This window comes from Polypterus senegalus, chromosome 1 (assembly GCF_016835505.1).
Source record: "Polypterus senegalus isolate Bchr_013 chromosome 1, ASM1683550v1, whole genome shotgun sequence".
Classification (NCBI taxonomy): domain Eukaryota; kingdom Metazoa; phylum Chordata; class Cladistia; order Polypteriformes; family Polypteridae; genus Polypterus; species Polypterus senegalus.
The window spans coordinates 329,700,092-329,718,833 of NC_053154.1; the positions used below are offsets into that span (position 1 = coordinate 329,700,092).

At 41.7% G+C, this 18,742-nt stretch overlaps 1 protein-coding gene across 1 annotated transcript; it reads left to right on the forward strand.

Annotated features, from left to right (window-relative positions):
- Positions 1 to 941: 941 nt before the first annotated feature.
- On the forward strand, positions 942 to 15,884 carry LOC120519644 (beta-microseminoprotein-like). The gene is made up of 4 exons (XM_039742559.1): positions 942 to 1,047; positions 6,827 to 6,920; positions 11,170 to 11,275; positions 15,608 to 15,884. The coding sequence occupies exons 1-4, from the start codon at positions 1,045 to 1,047 to the stop codon at positions 15,729 to 15,731; spliced, it is 327 nt and encodes a 108-aa protein (XP_039598493.1). The 5' UTR covers positions 942 to 1,044; the 3' UTR covers positions 15,732 to 15,884.
- The last annotated feature ends 2,858 nt before the right edge of the window (positions 15,885 to 18,742 follow it).

Genomic DNA, 18,742 nt, shown 5'->3' on the forward strand with positions numbered 1-18,742 from the left:
TAGACAGAGGGGAACCACTTCAACCACCACCAGTGTGTAGCACCAACTCGAATGATGCGACGACAGCCATTTTTGCACCAGTACACTCACCACATCTTTGCTATTAGGTGAAGGGAGACAGAGAGCCAGTTAGAGACAGGAGATGAATAGAATGGACGAGGTCATGATGGACAGTTTAGCCAGGATACTCACTACTCTTTGCGAAAGATGCCCAGGGATCTTTAATGACCACAGAGAGTCAGGACCTCAGTTTTATGTCTCATCTGAAGGACGGCACCATATTTAGAGCACAGTGTCCCCAAACACTGCACTCAGTCATTTTGATGCACATTCACACCACTGGGTAAGTGCCCCCTGCTGGCCTCACCAACACCTCTTCCAGCAGAGCTTTTCCCAGATGGTCTCCCATCCAACATCCAAGTGCTAGCCGGGCCTGAACAGACTTAGCTTCAAGTGGATAACATGTCCTTGAATGCACATCTTTTTTGCTCTTTGAGACCTCCAATGTGGACCTGCTGCACCACATGAATTGAACAGCACGTCATCTCCTGACAGGCACATGCCACACACGTGAACTGACTGTCCCCTCTCTAAGGGTGACCTGCAGGCTGCACTTTGCTTTTTGCCTCCATCAGCACCTGACTGAAAATCTAACTTTATGTTGTTAGTGGACCCTGTTAAATGATAAGATTGGGCCACAGTTCACCAACAAGGGCAGAAAGATGGACAACTGTGTGAAGTGCTGTATGTTCATTGTAGCCACTGATAGCAGATTCTTATCTACAAACCAGCCGGGAGGAGTTCAGCACCCGATGAAATATCTCAAGACCAAGATAAGAAAGCTTGGCAGCCTTGTGTTGGCCTGATAGAATGGCGGGTAAATGTGGGCAGGGCTGGCCTTTAATTCTCTTTTTTCATTTTATGGGGAAATTCAAACGCATGGAAGGCACCACCTTGAAAGTGAACCTTATATAATGGATGTTATTCAACCTGTGACTCCATAATAGAGTCATCTTCACAACAGAAGCAACAACAGCATTTAAAATGGTAAGTGTGAAAATTTTATCACTAATTTGGGTATTGGGAATATCAGGGAGAATGATAAAAAACATGTTCTGAAAGTAGCGAAACGTGAGATTAATGTGCCTATCAACAAGGAATGCTTGTTAAAATGGCTTATTCATTACAAAACAGGTAAGCAGTGCTGATGTGGTCTGAAAAAGCTCTTTAAGGGTAACAGACTAGCAAATTAAACTTTAATATCTGAATCAAATGTTGGTCACAAAGCCAGAAAAGTGTTAGCAGTTGAAAATACATTACCTAAAATAAGTATTCATCACCTTGGACGTGTTCACATTTTATTGTTATACAACACTGAATAACAACTGTCTTCTGACAATAGAAAAAGCCTCTTTAATGTCCAGTTGAAAACTGATTTCTGCAAAGTTGTCTACATCAGTGATGTGTCGTGGGGTTCATGGCTCCTTCAGAGACAGATTTACAAATATTTGAACCCAAAAGAGTAGCTCATTCACTATTCAGTTGGCAGCCTGCACATTGACTACTGGTTATGTTTCACATCTCATCAGAATTCTTTACACAGACATAGTTAAGGTAGATATTTGAATAAGAATGAATGTTACATTTATAGCAACGAGAGAGAGAACATTTGCTTGGCACCCTCCATGTGTTCTAAATTTGCCGTTGCAATTCCACAATTCATACTCATTCAATAAAAATGTAAGTATAGAGTGGTATACAAAAAAAAATGGATTTCAATTTTGACCTTAATTGAAATATTTTGTTGTTTTTAAAAGGTTTTAATCCTTATAATTATAACTACCAATGTAACAATAGGCTGCATGGCAATAACTCATGGGGAAATTGGAAATTAAGGTTAAAGATGTCTCACTTCCAGTTAAGACTATAAAATGACATCAAAAATTCAGAATCAATGTCTCCATGATGGGACAGTTAACTTCGTAAGCTGGAATGTTAAAGGCCTGAATCACGAATTAAAGAGAAAGAAAGTACTCTCTCACCTAACAGGTTTAAACGCTAAAATAGTATTTTTACAGGAGACCCACTTACTAAGAAAGGATCAGTTCCGGCTGCAAAAGGACTGGACTGGCCAAATGTTCCATTCTAGCTTTACAAAGAAAACTAGACGTGTGGGAATTCTCATACATAGAACAGTCTCATTTGTACCATCAGATGTAGTATTGGATCCTGAAGGGAGATATGTGATGGTCATGGGTAACTTATCTAACTATAAAATGATTTTGATAAATGCTTATGCACCTAATGTTGATGATAAGGAATTTATACAAAATTTATTTGCATCCATTCCCAATCTGAACACTCATAAAATTATAATGGCTGGGGATTTTAATTGTGTTTTAAATCCACTCTTAGATAGGACTTCTATCACAGGGGGGACGACATCTAACACAGCAAAGATAATTACACAGTTTGTAACTGACCACAACTTATCAGACCCCCAGAGATTTCTAAACCAAAATTCAACAACATATTCATTCTACTCACCAGTGCATCATTGCTACTCAAGAATTAATTATTTATTTATCTATATAATAAAAGCCCAGCGCGGTGTCCGGGTCCGCGTTCCTTTTGGCTGTATAGCTGCCCCGTAGAAAAGCCCCAGTCTGTCCCCTCTCAGAATTCCTGCTTACCCCCCTCCGTTCTTTCCCCTTTGCTTTTATTTTTCCTGTTCCCGAAAATCTTTTCAAAACAAAAGTAAAGAAATAGACAGAGCGTCACATTAACGTCTTCTCCCCTCTGCCTATTAAATAATCAATAAAATGAAATAAAAAAATCACGAAAGAAACAGAAACCACAACCTACCCTTACAGCGCCCACGCGCTTCTGTTACAGCCAAACACGTGGTGTATGCAGGTTATGAGGTGTGACGCTAATTAACGCCCGTACTACAACAGATTATATTGTTCATATACTATTAACTATTTACAGGGATCAACTCTTTTGGGGAAGTTCATAACAAAAAAAAAAATTTAATTATAAATAACATGTGCATTTGAGTATTTCGAGCCCCGAGTCTGAGTCGGATGGTTCCCCTGGTCACCAATTCGTGTGTTTCACTATGCCCACTATGCCTTTCCGTCTTCAGCTACCCATGTGCACTTGTACGGAGGAGACCTTACGGAACAATACCGAAATGAGACGCAACTAAACCTGCTGCTGCGAGAGAGGACACATTACAGCGTGATCACGAAGCAAAGAGGCAAAGGCGTGACAGTCGCTCGCTAGAAACGGACATTCAGCATTCACACAGATTAGCTCAACGACGCGTCTCTGCCGCACAACGAAAGTTGACTGAAACCCCTACAGAGAGAGAAGACAGATTACGTCGTGATGGTGAAAGAAAGAGGCAAAAGCGTGCCAATACAGTGCTGCATGTCACTGACGAAGTTAATGAAGACCACTAAAATGACCTACATCGCTTTGCTCTTCAGAATGAACTACCACTACATGCCCCCTCAACAAGCACAGGACATCCTCAACGGTATCATCCTCCTCTTCCTTACAACCTTTTACACAACGTATACGATTCTCATTAGTCTGCGTCCCACACTTCATGAATCATGGGTTATGTTTTGAAATTTTGTTTCCCATGCAAAAATCAAATGTGGTGCGATGAAGGACCCAGTTCACGACTGGCAGCCGCGTTTAAACAGGGAGTCCTTCAACTGTGGTCATCCAACGCCCAGCGTAGCGCGCGCCAAGTTGCTAGTAGATAATAATTTCTTGCCTATGATTAAATCTTGCAAGTACAACGCTATTGTTATTTCTGACCATGCACCTCTGATCTTGGAGCTACAGTCACTATGCCCCACACACTCATCTCAGAGATGGCGTCTTAACCCGCTTCTATTAGCAGACAAGAACTGTACAGAATTCATATCCAAACAAATCAGCTTCTTCCTAGAGACAAATACATCCTCAGAGGTCTCTGCAGGAATACTCTGGGAAACTCTTAAGGCCTTCTTAAGAGGACAGATTATTTCATATCTTTCCCACAGAAATAAATTAGAAACCAAGAATCTATCAGAGCTAAGAAGCAAAATTACTAAAATAGATGAAGAACATGCCAGGCGTCCAAGTGAGTCTCTTCATAGGACAAGGCAGGCTCTGCTTTCAGAACTCAACCTCTTGACAACTAAAGAAACTGAACAACTAATTTATAAGTCCAGACATCATTACTATGAACACAGAGAGAAAGCTAATAAGCTTTTAGCTCAACAAATCCACAAGCAAGATGTTCGCAATACAATCCCAGTAATCACCAACACGAATGGAGACGAAATCATTGACCATAAAAATATAATGCTCACATTTAGAGACTACTATAAATCCTTATATTCTACTGAGTTTAAAGAAGACAACACACAATCTAATGTATTTCTAGATACATTACAGATACCCCAAATAGATACTTTTAGTGTGGAGAAACTTGATAAACCTCTGGCGCTATCAGAATTACTAGAGAGAAATTTGGGTTTGGCCCGAACATTTGTGCATGGATCAAACTATTGTATACCAATCCAGAAACCTCAGTTTGTATTAACAGCATTTGTTCAGACTACTTTAAACTAGAACCTGGTACCAGACAAGGATGCCCTTTGTCACCACTGCTATTTGCAATCGCCATTGAACCACTGGTAATACATTGTCGAAATACTGATCAGATAAAGGGAATTATCAGAGAAGGACTGGAACAGAAAATTTCTCAATATGCAGATGATATGGTACTGTATATATCAGACCCACAAAATTCTGTGCCTGCAGTCTTAACAGCACTCACAGAATTTTAAAAGATCTCTGGTCTCAGAATTAATCTGAATAAAAGTGTACTCTTTCCAGTGAATCCTTAAGCATATAATATTAGATTAGACACCCTAATGTTTATCATTGCAGATCAGTTTAAATACCTCGGGGTAAACATCACAAGTAAACATAAAGCTCTTTATCAACAAAATGTTGGCTTATATATGGAAAAAATTAAGCAAGATTTGCATAGATGCTCAACCCTTCATCTCACTCTATCTGGAAGAATCAACGTTGTTAAGATGAATATTTTTCCTAAGCTGCTTTTTTATTTCAAAACATTCCAATATATATCAATAAATCATTTTTTAGCAATTAGATTCAACCATAATCTCATTTATTTGGAACTCAAAACATCCTTTTTTTAATATCAATTGTGCTCCAGTACCCCAAACACACCACACAAGAAGGTTCGGGACACAAGTTAAAAGCCAAAGAGTCTTTTATTCATGGGAAACTCTTTCAACCAAGCATTTGCCACCACCACTGCCACAAGTACATGCAATCAGCACAATAAGCACAATAAAGCAACAATGCTTTGTCGTCTTTCTCTCTCTCTGTTTCTCTCTTGGTTGCTGCCTCCTCCACACAAGGCTTGTCTGCTTTCCCCTGCGGGCACCCATGTGGGGATCTGAGCCTGGGCTCACCGCCATTTAGCATCCTGGGAGAGATAATGCCCTTTATAAGATGTCTCTTACTTTCTCTCCTTCCTAAGGGTGTCCCGGCCACGTAAAAATGCCAGCCACCCTTCCTACAATTGTTTGTTTTGAATTTTGCTAAAACATTTAAAATGAAGATACATGTTCTATGAAATTTTTGAACACATGCCACATTATTGACTGAATCGCTCTGTGAAGAAAGCTGAAACTGAAATTGCAGAATTTTGGAAACTTTGGACAAGTGCAACTACATGTACTGTATGTTGATCCATATTTTTCTTTTTCTTATATTGCGCATGTCTAGTCTTTTTCGATGACTTGTATATTTAAATCAAAGTCATGCTATACTTTAGTCCAAATATAAACATGTTTTGTAATGGCATATTTTTGCTCTTTCATGTTTGTAAAGATCTGATGCGTGTGGAATTCATTTTGTAATATTACCCACCATACTATGTCCATTAAACCCACTCATAGGGTGGTCTAAGTTAGTATGCAACTTTGTTCCTCTTCTCCAACTCCAACAAGTACACTGCAACGGCACTGACCCTTAGTCTTGGTCCTCTGCTGGTCCGCAGCTATGAAGAACACTGCAATAGCGCTAATCCTGAAAGTTAGTCTTCACATTAAATATGGACTGAGACCGAATTAGCACGGGGTCAACCTGAGCTGACAGCACAACATAACTGACCCATCAGTCTCTTGAACGATTCCCTACTGAAGTCCTGCACTGTTCTTGCTGATATTTTAACTTCAAAGCCCTAGGCTTTAAATTCACTTTAATTTGTCATTGTTTTATATTAGAAGAGAAAAATCTTCATAAAAAGTAATTCTGCTTTTTCTGTAAGTATTCAGTGTCTGCGTTGTGGAAGCTCTACGTTTACACAGGTTGACAAGCAATTGTTTAATGATGATAGTCGCATTCTAGTTGGGCTCCACCAGTGATTATTTCTAATAACGGCCATATTTTCTAGAAAAAAGCCCACTTAGTAAAAGGATCATTAATTTTAAGTCATTCAGCATAATCTTACTTTGCATAGTATCAGCATGTATTCTGTGAATTCTCAAAGACAGTGGACTATCTGAAACAGTCCCATTGGTTACTGGTTGAAACAGAATCCAAGAAAGAATACAAAGAATAAGTAAAATGTGAGGCCAGCTGGACAGCAGGACATCCTCTTTAGGTAATCGGAGGCACAAGGATTAAAGCAATGGGCCACGTAACTAAATTCAGTTCACACACCATCTGTGCTGGGGGCTTCCGGTCACCAACTCACTTTGTCCTCCTCTGTGTCTCACAGAATTTCTTCTTGTGCATGGCATTGGGACTTCTGAGTATGGCCACCCTGTGCCATGGAGGCTGTTATAGGATTCCACGTGATCCTCATGTGGCAGGTAAGATCATTACTTTTTAAAACCTTTGTACTCTTTTAAAAGTAGAGGTGGAGGAGTCGCCTCACATGCTACTAAACATTAAGCCATCCATTATAAAGAAAAATGGAATTAAACATAGGAAACTTCAGCACAAATCCCATGGCAAGACAATTAGTGTTGAGGGGTATCTCAAAATGAATTAAGATAGATAGATAGATAGATAGAATGAAAAGGCACTATATAATAGATAGATAGATAGATAGATAGATAGATAGATAGAAATGAAAGGCACTATATAATAGATAGATAGATAGATAGATAGATAGATAGATAGATAGATAGATAGATAGATAGATAGATAGATAGATAGATCATTACCTACCCTGGAACACGAGAAGGCTGCCACCCTGGTGGGTGTTGGGGTCACAGGAATAGAGCTTGGAAGCTCAACCTTGTAGGGACCCGTGGCCAGAATGGCTCAGAAGCCAGGTGGAAAGTGCTGCAGGAAGGTCATCAGGGAGCACCTGGATCACATCCGTGTGCATTATAAAAGGGGCTGCCTCATTCCATTTGGTGAGCCGGAGTGGGGTGGAAGAGGACGGACTTGCGAGGAGTGGAGTAGAGGAGGCAATAGAGAGAAGAAGAGAAAGGACTGTCAGTTATTTGTGGTGATTTGTGCACACTGTGTGAAGTGCAATGGATAGTAAAGAAGAGAACGGAAACTAAAAAGCACAAACTTGTGTAAGTGTGCCTCTTGTGTCTGTCTGTGCTGGGTTAAGCACTGTTATAGCACCATCTACTCTCACAATAGATAGATAGATAGATAGATAGATAGATAGATAGATAGACAGACAGACAGATAGATAGATAGATAGATAGATAGATAGATAGATAGATAGATAGATAGATAGATAGATAGATAGATAGATGGACAGACAGACAGACAGACAGACAGACAGACAGATAGATAGATAGATAGATAGATAGATAGATAGATAGATAGAACTTTATTATTTTTTTTACTTTCTTGTATATGAAGTATAGGGAAAGTATTGCAATCGTCCAAAAATTCCATTTCAAGATTTTGTTGAATCTCGACATTTTAGACCTCCCTGAGTCCGAAAATACCAGTATGTGGAATTATGCCTGTGTGTGTATCTGTCTCTGTGCGTGTATGTAAACACGGTAACATGAGTACGCATTCACTTAGGTCAACCTGAGTCTGATTTATTCAACTTTACTTTTATAACAATTGGTCAATATATTATTACATTGATTAGATTTGTTGTTGATGGTTCTTTAATGTACATTATATAAAAATATAACCATTTTTTTGTGGTTTACTCCTGAAATATCCATCCCCATATCTGAGTCTAAGGGAGACCACTCCTGATATTTTTACGGAAGCTATAAATAAATACATAAATACATAACTAGGCAGCTAAATAAATGTACACACACTCTATGGTCTGAAAACAAACCAGAATGACTGAAATGAAAGAAAACAGTAAAGAAAAAAGCTTCTGATTTTGCAGTCCCAGTGAGGCTGTTGGTGTATAGGAACCCCCATAGCATTTCTTAACACACTTTATTTGTCCCCAGGGGACAATCTGGCTTTTTAAAGAAGCTCTTTAAATATAAACAGGTAGATATACTGTATATACAGTATATATAGTTAGGCGCTATACAGACGCATTGTCATTAGTATGAAGGAGCCCCCATGGCATTTCCTGACTCACTTCTGCTGAATAATTTGTTGACTGAAAGTTTTCAGTGTTACTGTGTCAGAGAGTGGATGTGTAGCATCATCCATAGTGCACTTTAAAATAACTTGTTACATTTCCTGTGTTTTCTGTTATGTTAAGATATTTAAATGCTTTACAAATACATGAAAATGCTCTTGAGATTTTCCCTAGCTGGTCTGGATATTTTTTAAACATTAGTTATGCCCATGCCATTGTGTGGTCATGTAGGCACAACAGAGAGAGAGAGGGGGGTTAGGTTCACACGCTGATACAGCGCATTGCCGCACCCAGTCCTACCCTCCGGAAATGACCCTCCATCTGCTGCAGCAAGGTGTTACATGGGTGACCCCTTGGCCTTGTCCAGCCAATTGGGTCCCCAACAATGATGATCCCATGAGCCGGATCACCCTCGGGGAAATGCGCCACATGGCCACAGTGCTGTAACTGATACTCCCTCACAATGCAGGTAACGTGCTTCATTCGGGACTCCATGAGCAAAACAAAGTCAAACCAACGGTACCCACGGATTTTCCAGAGAGACACAGTACCAAAGGAGTCCAGTCTTCCTCTCAGGTCACTGGGTCACATCCATGTCTCACAACCATATAGCAAGACAGGAAGCACCAGGACTCTAAAGACTTGGACCTTTGTTCTTTTGCATAGATATTGGGAGCGCCACACACTCCTTTCCAGCGACCTCATGACTCCCCCATGCTCTCCCAATCTGTCTACTGACTTCACAGGAAGAGTCACCAGAGACATGACTGTCACTGCCAAGGTAAGTAAACCTCTCAACAAGGTCAACACTCTCTCTGCAAAAAGACACACTGCTGATGGCTGTGCCCAAGAGGTCATTAAAAGCCTAGATGTTGGTTTTTACCCAAAACACTCACAAGCCCAGACACTCAGACTCCTCACTCAGTCTCTCGAGTGCCCTGATCAGAGCCTCCATTGACGATCACAGCATCATCAGCAAAGTCAAGATCTGTGAATCTTTCCTCACCAACAGATGCCCCACAGCCGCTGGACCCCACAACCTTGCCCAACACCCAGTCCATACAAGCACTGAACAGAGTAGGAGCAGAATACACCCCTGACGAACCCCAGAATCAACTGGGAAAATCTGCCTTCACTCACAGTCACAGTACCAGTGTACAAGCTGGCCATGATATCCAGGAAACTCGAGGGGATCCTGCGAACCCTCAGGATGTCCCACAGGGCAGCTCGACCAACTGAGTCAAATGCTTTGCGAAAATCAACAAAGGCTGCAAAGATACTCTGCCGATATTCGTGTTTGCAGTCCATGAGAACCCTCAGTGCCAGGATGCGGTCGATGGTAGGTTTCTTAGGCATAAAACCAGACTGTTCCAGTCTTTGGTAGGTGAGCAAATGATCATGGATCCTACTGAGGATGACCCTAGCAAGGACCTTACCCGGCACTGAGAGCAGTGTTATCCCCGTATAGTTGCTGCAATCCAGGTGATCACCCTTCCCTTTCCAGAGAGGGACGACAAGTCCTGTTTTCCAGTCAGTTGGGATGATGCCAGTCTCCTAAATGGAAGCAAAGATTGCTTGCAAAGCCAGGAGGACAGCCTTACCACCAGCCTGGAGAAGTTCACCCCGGATACCACAGATCACTGCAGCCTTTCCCCCCCTCGGCTGGTTCACCACCAGTGAGACTGGGTGGTTCACAGCTAATCGGAGGATCAGCCTCAAGAACTGCGGACCCAGAGACATCCAACGTCCTAGCCGGAGGATCAGCTTTGAACAGCTGCTCAAAGTAGCCAGCCCAGCGGGTCACAACTGCAGTGTCATCCGTAAGGACCGTTCCATCAGCTGTCCTGACTGTGACTCTCCGAGGAACAGATCCAGATGTGCGTAATGCTTTGATTCCTCTGTAAGCAGGATGTGGGTCGCTAGATGTGCTCAGGCATGGAAAATATTGCTAGTGTGAGTATACTAAAAATGAGATTTATAAATTATATATTCACTTACTGTATGTTGAAGCATGATGCAGTAAATAATGTACACCAAGCAGTCATGAGCCTGCATGTACTCGTAGAATGCATTTATCATCTGACTGTTATGGTGGTACTGGACATACTTACTTACAGACCCAGTAACATTGAGTGTCATTTTGAGATCATTTAAAACACAGTTAAGGAGGCGAAGTGTGAAGTTGCAGGGTTTAGTGGTGTTACCTCTCTGATTCAGCACTCAAACCTCAAGGCTTAATGGGACGTTTGAATGGATTTGTCCTGCACACCTCCAGAGACGTGTGTTAACTCTGTATAACAGAACTCCATGAGATTTGAGTGTCCATGGGTGAGAACTGGTTCCCAGTCCTTGGCTCTTTCCTGCCTGTTGTCCCATTCTTGCTTATGATGATCCCTAAACATGATCATATTTAGATGTTCTTGAATGGAACATACGTGAAAAGTAAATTCCATCCATTTTTTATTGTTAGCCTGCTTTTCTTATTCAGGGCCATGGGGTGACTTTTACATTTTTATTCATTTTTTCAGGCTGCAGAGACACTGAAGGTGTGATTCACCATCAAGGTTCGAAATGGAATGACAAACACTGCCTTAGATGTGTCTGCCAGACGAGTGGGACAGAATGTTGTTATCAGTAAGTACATTGTCTACGTCTGGGTGTACCTCAAACTATACGTCATCTCAGAGCTCTGATATGAAAGGATTTGACTGAAAAATGAGCAAATTACTCCGTTGATCCTGACTCCTGAAGTAGTTGTGGTCCTGACTCTCTGTATTCATAAAACATCTCTGGGCATCTTTTGAAAAGAGTAGAGTGTACCCTGATGTCATTGCTAAAATGCCAAGCAAGACCACGTCCATTCTGGCACTTTAATCATCTCCTGTCTGCAATCTCTTTCAGCCTTTCACTGCCTAATAGGCTGTATGCACACAGTAGTGCTGATGTAGTTAGTCCCGCTGAAAGCTCAGCCAGCTCAGTCACTTCCGTTGTCCACACTGCATTTGTGATTTTTGTTTAGTGGAGAGAATATCCGAGAAAAAGAAGTTGAAGTTTCAGAGTACCGATAGCTCTATGGCTGAACACTGTTGTGTACCTCTATGTTGAGCTTCCAGTAAGTGCAACAAGGTACTTAGTTTTCATACATTTCCTCTACAATCCTGATCTAAATGGATCATCGCTATCCAGAGAGAGCGAGAGAGAGAGAGAGATTTACAGTTCGTCCCCATACCCGAGTCTCCAGCCGGCATTTTAAAATAAGGATTTTCACAAGCCAGGGTCTGTGACAGGGTGGCGACTGTTGAAGAAAGGGAGCGGTCCCTGCGTTGTTTGAGTGGAACAATTTCTCCATTCCACTTTCAAGAACAGGGTTTGGGAGTGGAGAAAGTATGCTGAGGATGATAAAATCCTCGAGGATCACGACTATGGCTCCGGATCTAGCAGTTGTCTATTAATGCTTGATGAAAACATGTCTCCCAGAGACGAGATCCTCCAGCTGAGGAAACAATTTGAGACCCTTACAATGAAGCAGTGTTTTGGCATTCACTGTTTTGCTGGACAGAGACATTCACTTTTTTAAAAGGTAAGATGTCCAGCAGACTCACGTAATTATGTATTGCAGCATCGGCTCAGAGCGCCACAATGGATGGATTCCCTGCTCTTTACATGGCTCTCTGAGATGCCTCGCTATCTTCAAAAGGATTGCTTGCCTTTTGCCGCACTAGTTGGAAAAAGAGTTGCCATTTTTACAGGCTCTCCTGCCATTGGTTATGTAATGCCAGCTCACTGTTTTGGTGAGTCATCCCTGGCCGATTTACTTGTCCAGCGCCAATGCAGTTTTAAGCTTACATAAATATTCACATGTCCCTGAATAAAGTTTGATGACTAATTATTGAAATTCTTTTTTTAAAGAAGCCTAATGTAATCAAATATTTGTCCCATATGTGTTTTTAGTAGACACAAGTTTCAAATAATAAAAAATAATAAAAAATAGATGCGGGCTCTGCATCGGTCTGTCGTGGTGAAAAAGGAGCTGAGCCGTAAGGCAAAGCTCTCAATTTACCAGTCGATCTACCTTCCTACCCTCACCTATGGTCATGAGCTATGGGTAGTGACCGAAAGAACGAGATCGCGAATACAAGCGGCTGAAATGAGTTTCCTCCGCAGGGTGTCTGGGCTTTCCCTTAAAGATAGGGTGAGAATCTCAGTCATCCGGGAGGGGCTCAGAGTAGAGCCGCTGCTCCTCCGCATCGAGAGGAGTCAGATGAGGTGGCTCGGGCATCTGATCAGGATGCCTCCTGGACGCCTCCCTGGTGAGGTGTTCCGGGCACGTCCAGCCGGGAGGAGGCCCCGGGGAAGACCCAGGACACGTTGGAGGGACTATGTCTCCCGGCTGGCCTGGGAGCCTTGGGATTCTCCGGAAGAGCTGGAAGAAGTGGCGGGAGAGGAAGTCTGGGCCTCTCTGCTTAAGCTGCTGCCCCCGCGACCCGACCTCGGATAAGCGGAAGAGAATGGATGGATGGATGGATGACAAGTTTCAAATACATCTTACCTTCATAATTGTGGATGTAGCTTGAAAGCTACAGGTTGAAGTCCTCCTTCTTTTTAGATCCTGACATCTGGCACAATGTTTGAATAATGTGACTTGTGTTGTTTACTGTAAGTCTGGGCACGTCTCGCAGCAATTGGGTGAAAAACACCATAGCTGGTCCGTTTTAATATCAGTGCTGAAAGTGAAGTAGCTGGCTGACGTGGAATCTGAAAGAGAGTGGACCCCTTCATGGTCTCCTCCTTGTACCCACCACCCTGAACTGGATTATAAAGAATGAGGACATTACATTCTGTGACAAGCAAACAACGGAGGCACTGAAGGCTCTCACCTTGCAAGAGATTCAGAACAGTTTTGAACAATGGAAAAAGCGGTGGGACAGGTGGATTGTGTCTCAGAGAGAGTATTTTGTGGGTGAATACATTTTGGAAATATTTTGAGTAATATACAATTATTATTTTTTTAATTCTTATTATTTTTGGGTGCCCCCACATACTCAAGTTTTATATATGAGTCCCTTCAACCTGAGCTGGATATCCCTAATATAGTAAATATCATAAGAGCTCTTTTGATTTGGTCCATCAGATTATTTGAATTATTGATATTATTTATTAGGGCTTCATTATTGTAAAACACCTTCAGATGACTTACTTATCAACACGTGCTCTGTAAAAAATGTACTATTATTATTATTATTAAAGCAGCAAATAGCACTTCTACCTCTCAAATCCATGGTCCTGGGTTCAGATTCTGTGTCCAGTCTTCATGGTGTGGTCACATTCTATCACATCTGAGCGGATTGTCCTCCTACATTCGCAAAGACCTGCCTGTTAGAGTTATTGGCCATAGCAGATATGAGCAAAGTACGACTGGACCCTTTATGGTTTAGCACTCCATTCAGGGTTGGTCCACACCTTGTACCCACCACCCTGAACTGACTTGTCAAATCTGAGGACATTACAATTACAGATTGTTACAATTAATATGAGCAGCTTTGTCTCAGGTCAATCAAAGTTCTGTCTCCTGATATTCAGCTAAGAAATATGAGTGCAATGTGAGGGTCTTTACAATGATGTTGTGCCTGAGGCCAAAGAAAGATATAAAAGCCAACTAGCCTACAAGTAAATATAAATAAATCACCTATCTATCTATCTATCTATCTATCTATCTATCTATCTATCTATCTATCTATCTATCTATCTATCTATCTATCTATCTATCTATCTATCTATCTATCTATCTATCTATCTATCTATCTATCTATCTATCATATAGTTCCTTTAATCTATCTATCTATCTATCTATAGATATATCACATACATCTGAAATGTAACTTTATTAACGTTTTTGCAATTTAAGAATATAACAAATTCTATGCTCATATAATGTGGACATCAAGTCTACAGACTCCTACTGAAGTTTAAGTTTATGCAGCCCTAAAGGTTAAAATCCAAATAAATCATGGCAGACCTTTTTCACGTTTAAGAACTTGTTTAAGATATTTAGTTGTGCTTAAATGATAAGCCATTTGTGCAGGTTTTCTTCCCACACCCCATTGTTGTGCTGATTATTCTGATGGGTGATTCCGGTTTGGCCTTCAAGGGTGTGTGTGTGTGTGCGTGTGTGTGTGTGTGTGTGTGTGTGTGTGTGTGTGTGTGTGTGTGTGTGTGTGTGTGTGTGAAGGAGCACTGTGATCAAATGTTGGCCTGCCTGGCGCTGTTTCCAGTCTTATGCCTGTTCTGCCAGGATATAATGTGGCCTCCTTGATCATAAACAAGATTAAGCGGGTCTATGAATGATATATATATTAAAAATGGATCCCATAATAATCAAAAAGTGATGCTCCTTGAGGTGACTGTGGTGTGGGAGGAGAAGATGAAGGAAGCCCATTAAAAAATTTTTGGAAAGCACCAAACACTGATCTTTGAATGCCAACAGAGCTGGGAGGGTGGCTGGCATGAACTCTTCCAGAGGATTTCCAGGCCAGTCACTATTGAGGGCCTTTTCCATTTTGGGGATTCGAGCTTCAACCCAAAAGAAGCTTGTGGCTAACATCAGCAAACAAGCAGAGTGAGCGTAGAAGCGACCGAGGCTGAACTCACTCTGCAGAGGGGCTGTAGGTAGAGTTGAGTGGATGTGAGGCATGAGGGGTTGAGTGGGGAGCGGCTGCAGGACGCTGGTGTTCACTGGAGAGCACCGTGGGGGTGTTATGGATTTAAAAGGGGGATTCCCCTCACTGTGAAGCTCTGCCAAGAAGGTGTGAATGCTTGCCATTCATCTCATTCAAGGTGCAAGGAATTCTCTGCTAATAAGAGGGTAGCAATGAGCCCAGAATAATCAAACATGATATCAATCCAGCATCCTGAGCTCAGCACCCAGGGGTCGACTCTCACTCAGTTTTCTTTGTTGTCTCTTGACAGAATTCCAAGGTTTCATGGAATGCTGGAATCCTGTAAGGTGGTGGTGAACAAGGATTGCACCTACAGGCTGGTGAATAACAATGGCCCAGACAACCTGTGCATCCCTAAAGGGGGTGTTTTGTAAGATGCTACTCCCTTCACTTCCTCTTCCTATCATTGCTTATGCAGGAGTTGCAGCAGTGAAATGATGGCTTACTTTAGAAATACAAAGCATCTCAAAGAGCAATGCGACGATACCGTCTGCCAGATGTGACTGGAATAAAGCTTACTAGACTGCATGCAACTTGGGGTCTGTCTGTCTGTCTTTTTTTTGTCATGGAGATTATGCTTAGGGGAGATGGAAGAGTAATGCCTGTGGAGTTCCTCAGGGGACAGCAAGGTGCATCAGTGTCAATTATTTATGCAGTAAAAAGTGTGAAGATTTGGGGACTGTAATTATTTTTCCTCTCTGACTTAAAGACTGAGCCAAAGTAGTGCTGGTCGGGTTATCTGGCACCATGGAAGTGGCTCGGTGTGATTGCAGGTAAGCCCACTGACTGATTGGCCCCCTGCCTAACTTGAAGTCATCACTACTGGGATAAGCTCTGGTCCCCCATGACCCTGGGTTATGTGCGCTTCAGAGGGCTGATTATTCTGTACTTGCTGCTCTGCCCACATAGTACTGTGTTTCCCCGAAAACAAGACCGTGTCTTATATTCATTTTTGCTCCAAAAGATGCACTAGGGCTTATTTTCAGGGGATATCATATATTTATTCATGTACAACAATATACATTTATCCAAATACAGTCATGTCATCTTCTTCTGGAATATCGTCATAACTCTCCTGAATTCCAGCCTGAATTTCTTGTAACTCCAAGCGCTTTGAGGATCCTCCGAGATCGATGTGCGCACTTCGATGTTTGATGCATGGTTTGATGTGGTGAAGCAAAATGCCGACATACAAATGCATTCGTGGTGCTTTCATATTCAAGCGTCGCATATTCCCCAAAGTAAGGACACGACACATACCATCTTTTGTACCGATTTTTAATTTTTTTTTTTTGCACCTTTACTATACCATCAGAATATGAGTCACATAGAAAAAAAAAACTAAGGATACAGTACACCCCCAAAATTTGCTAGAACACCCGCAAATTGTGAAAAACTCCGACTTCTGGATGTGTTTAAAAATGCCTTTAAATGTCTATTTTTATAGTTTCAACCCTAAATACAGTATGCCCCCAAAGCAGTTTAATTGTGTTGCAAACTCAGCTTAATACATTAACACATCACCTAAAAACAGAATGTAAAGGTAAACCCGTATACTGTCCAGTACTGTACTGCTGTGTCTCCTGCGGTGCTAGAATGTAAAATACCGATGTTACCGCTATACGTACTGTAATTCATGCAAGCACGTTTTCTTTGGTATGCGCTGTCGTTTTCTTTGTTATAAGCAGAGTAAATACATAATAATTTCATTTAATTAAAATACAGTAAAATGTACGGGTACTCACCAATGATGGGTGATGTTGATGATGACAAAGTAGCTGTGCAGTACGATGCAGAGGATTTAAAACTCCTCGGGTGGCGCCTCTTCTTCAGGCACTTCAGGAGGTGTCGTATCTTTGGATGGGTCTTCTTCTGGTGGGGTTTCTGCTGGCTTTTCTTTATAGGTTTCAGGAACATTGTGATGGGAAGTTGCTACATTGTCTCCTGTAGCAAACTGCTGGTACAATTTCCGTGCTTTCTCACCATGTTACCATCTAAGGGGATGTTCTTCCTGCAGTTGGTGATCCACAATGCCAAGGCAGATTCCATCCTGATGATATTTTTATTCCTTACGGTCGTTACCTTTTTGGCACTATCACAGAAACTTATTGATGCGGTACTCCATATCGCCGCTTCGTTCTTCTTTATGTAGTGTGCGGTGCTTTCATTAACGCCATAGTGGCGCGCTACTGCAGCATAACATTTTAGTCCCTGGGGCAAATACAGTAGTTCAACCTTCTCCTGGAGTGTTTTAAACTTCTTCTAGCACTTAGGCTCGGTTCCAGAAGCCTTAGAAGGTGCAGGGCGATTCGATGACATCATGTGCGTTTAAGAATAACAAAACAATAACAAAATGGAAAACACAAGGACACTCAGCTGGAGACGCGTCACAAAGCAGCAGTCAATCATCAGCAAGGAGAAATGAATAACGCTCTCGGATTGGCTACTTTCACCATCCCAAAATGCGTTTTCCTCAGCGGTGGTAAACCCACTCACCTGGAGACGTGTCATATGGCAGCAATCAATCAGCAGCAAGGAGAAATGAATAACGCTCTCGGATTGGCTACTTTCACCATCCCAAACCGTGTTTACCTCAGTGGTTGCTTCCTGTTCTCTCTACAGCACAGTATTGTCATGAAAAAAGCCATAAAAAAATATTTGTGCTTTCCGCTAACAAATAATAGTTAGGTTCTAAGAAAATATCCTGGAACGACTGAGTCCGTGAACCCTAATCCGTGACTTTGAGGGAGTATACTGTATAATGAAAATGTCTATTTTCAAGTGAAAATTTCGTCTTTAACCTCGAAATGTCCACTTTAACCTCATAGTTTACTTTATCATTAAAGCAGACCGTCATAAACGTCATCTTAAAACGACCCAGTTGTTAAATCGCTATGCGCTTCTGGGGCTTCCTCCTAACCTAACAGCAGAGGCAGGCAGCATCGCCACACAGAACACATTAAATTTATAATATTCCAGCTCTCTGCACATTTAGAATTCTTAGATTGATACTTGATATCACTTTCATGATGAAATGCATTAAAAATATGTATGTTACATTTTACAGATAAATCGTTAACTTTGTTTAAATAATGAATACTGTTTATAGTTACACATATGGTGGCAGAGCGGTAGTGCTGCTGTCTCGCAGGGAGTCATGTCCCTTGTGATCACTGCCTGGAGTCTGCATGTTTTCCTGGTGGGTTTTCATAGTGTGCTCAGTTTTCCATCCAAAGCTACAATGACATTGGTGTATGTGTGTGATTGTGTTCACCTTGCAATGAGCCAATGCCCCGTCCAGGGATTTTGTTTCTGTCTTAGGGTGCATCCCCGAATTGATGGATGTAATCATTAAACACCTTTTTCAGAGATATCGTGGCAAGGT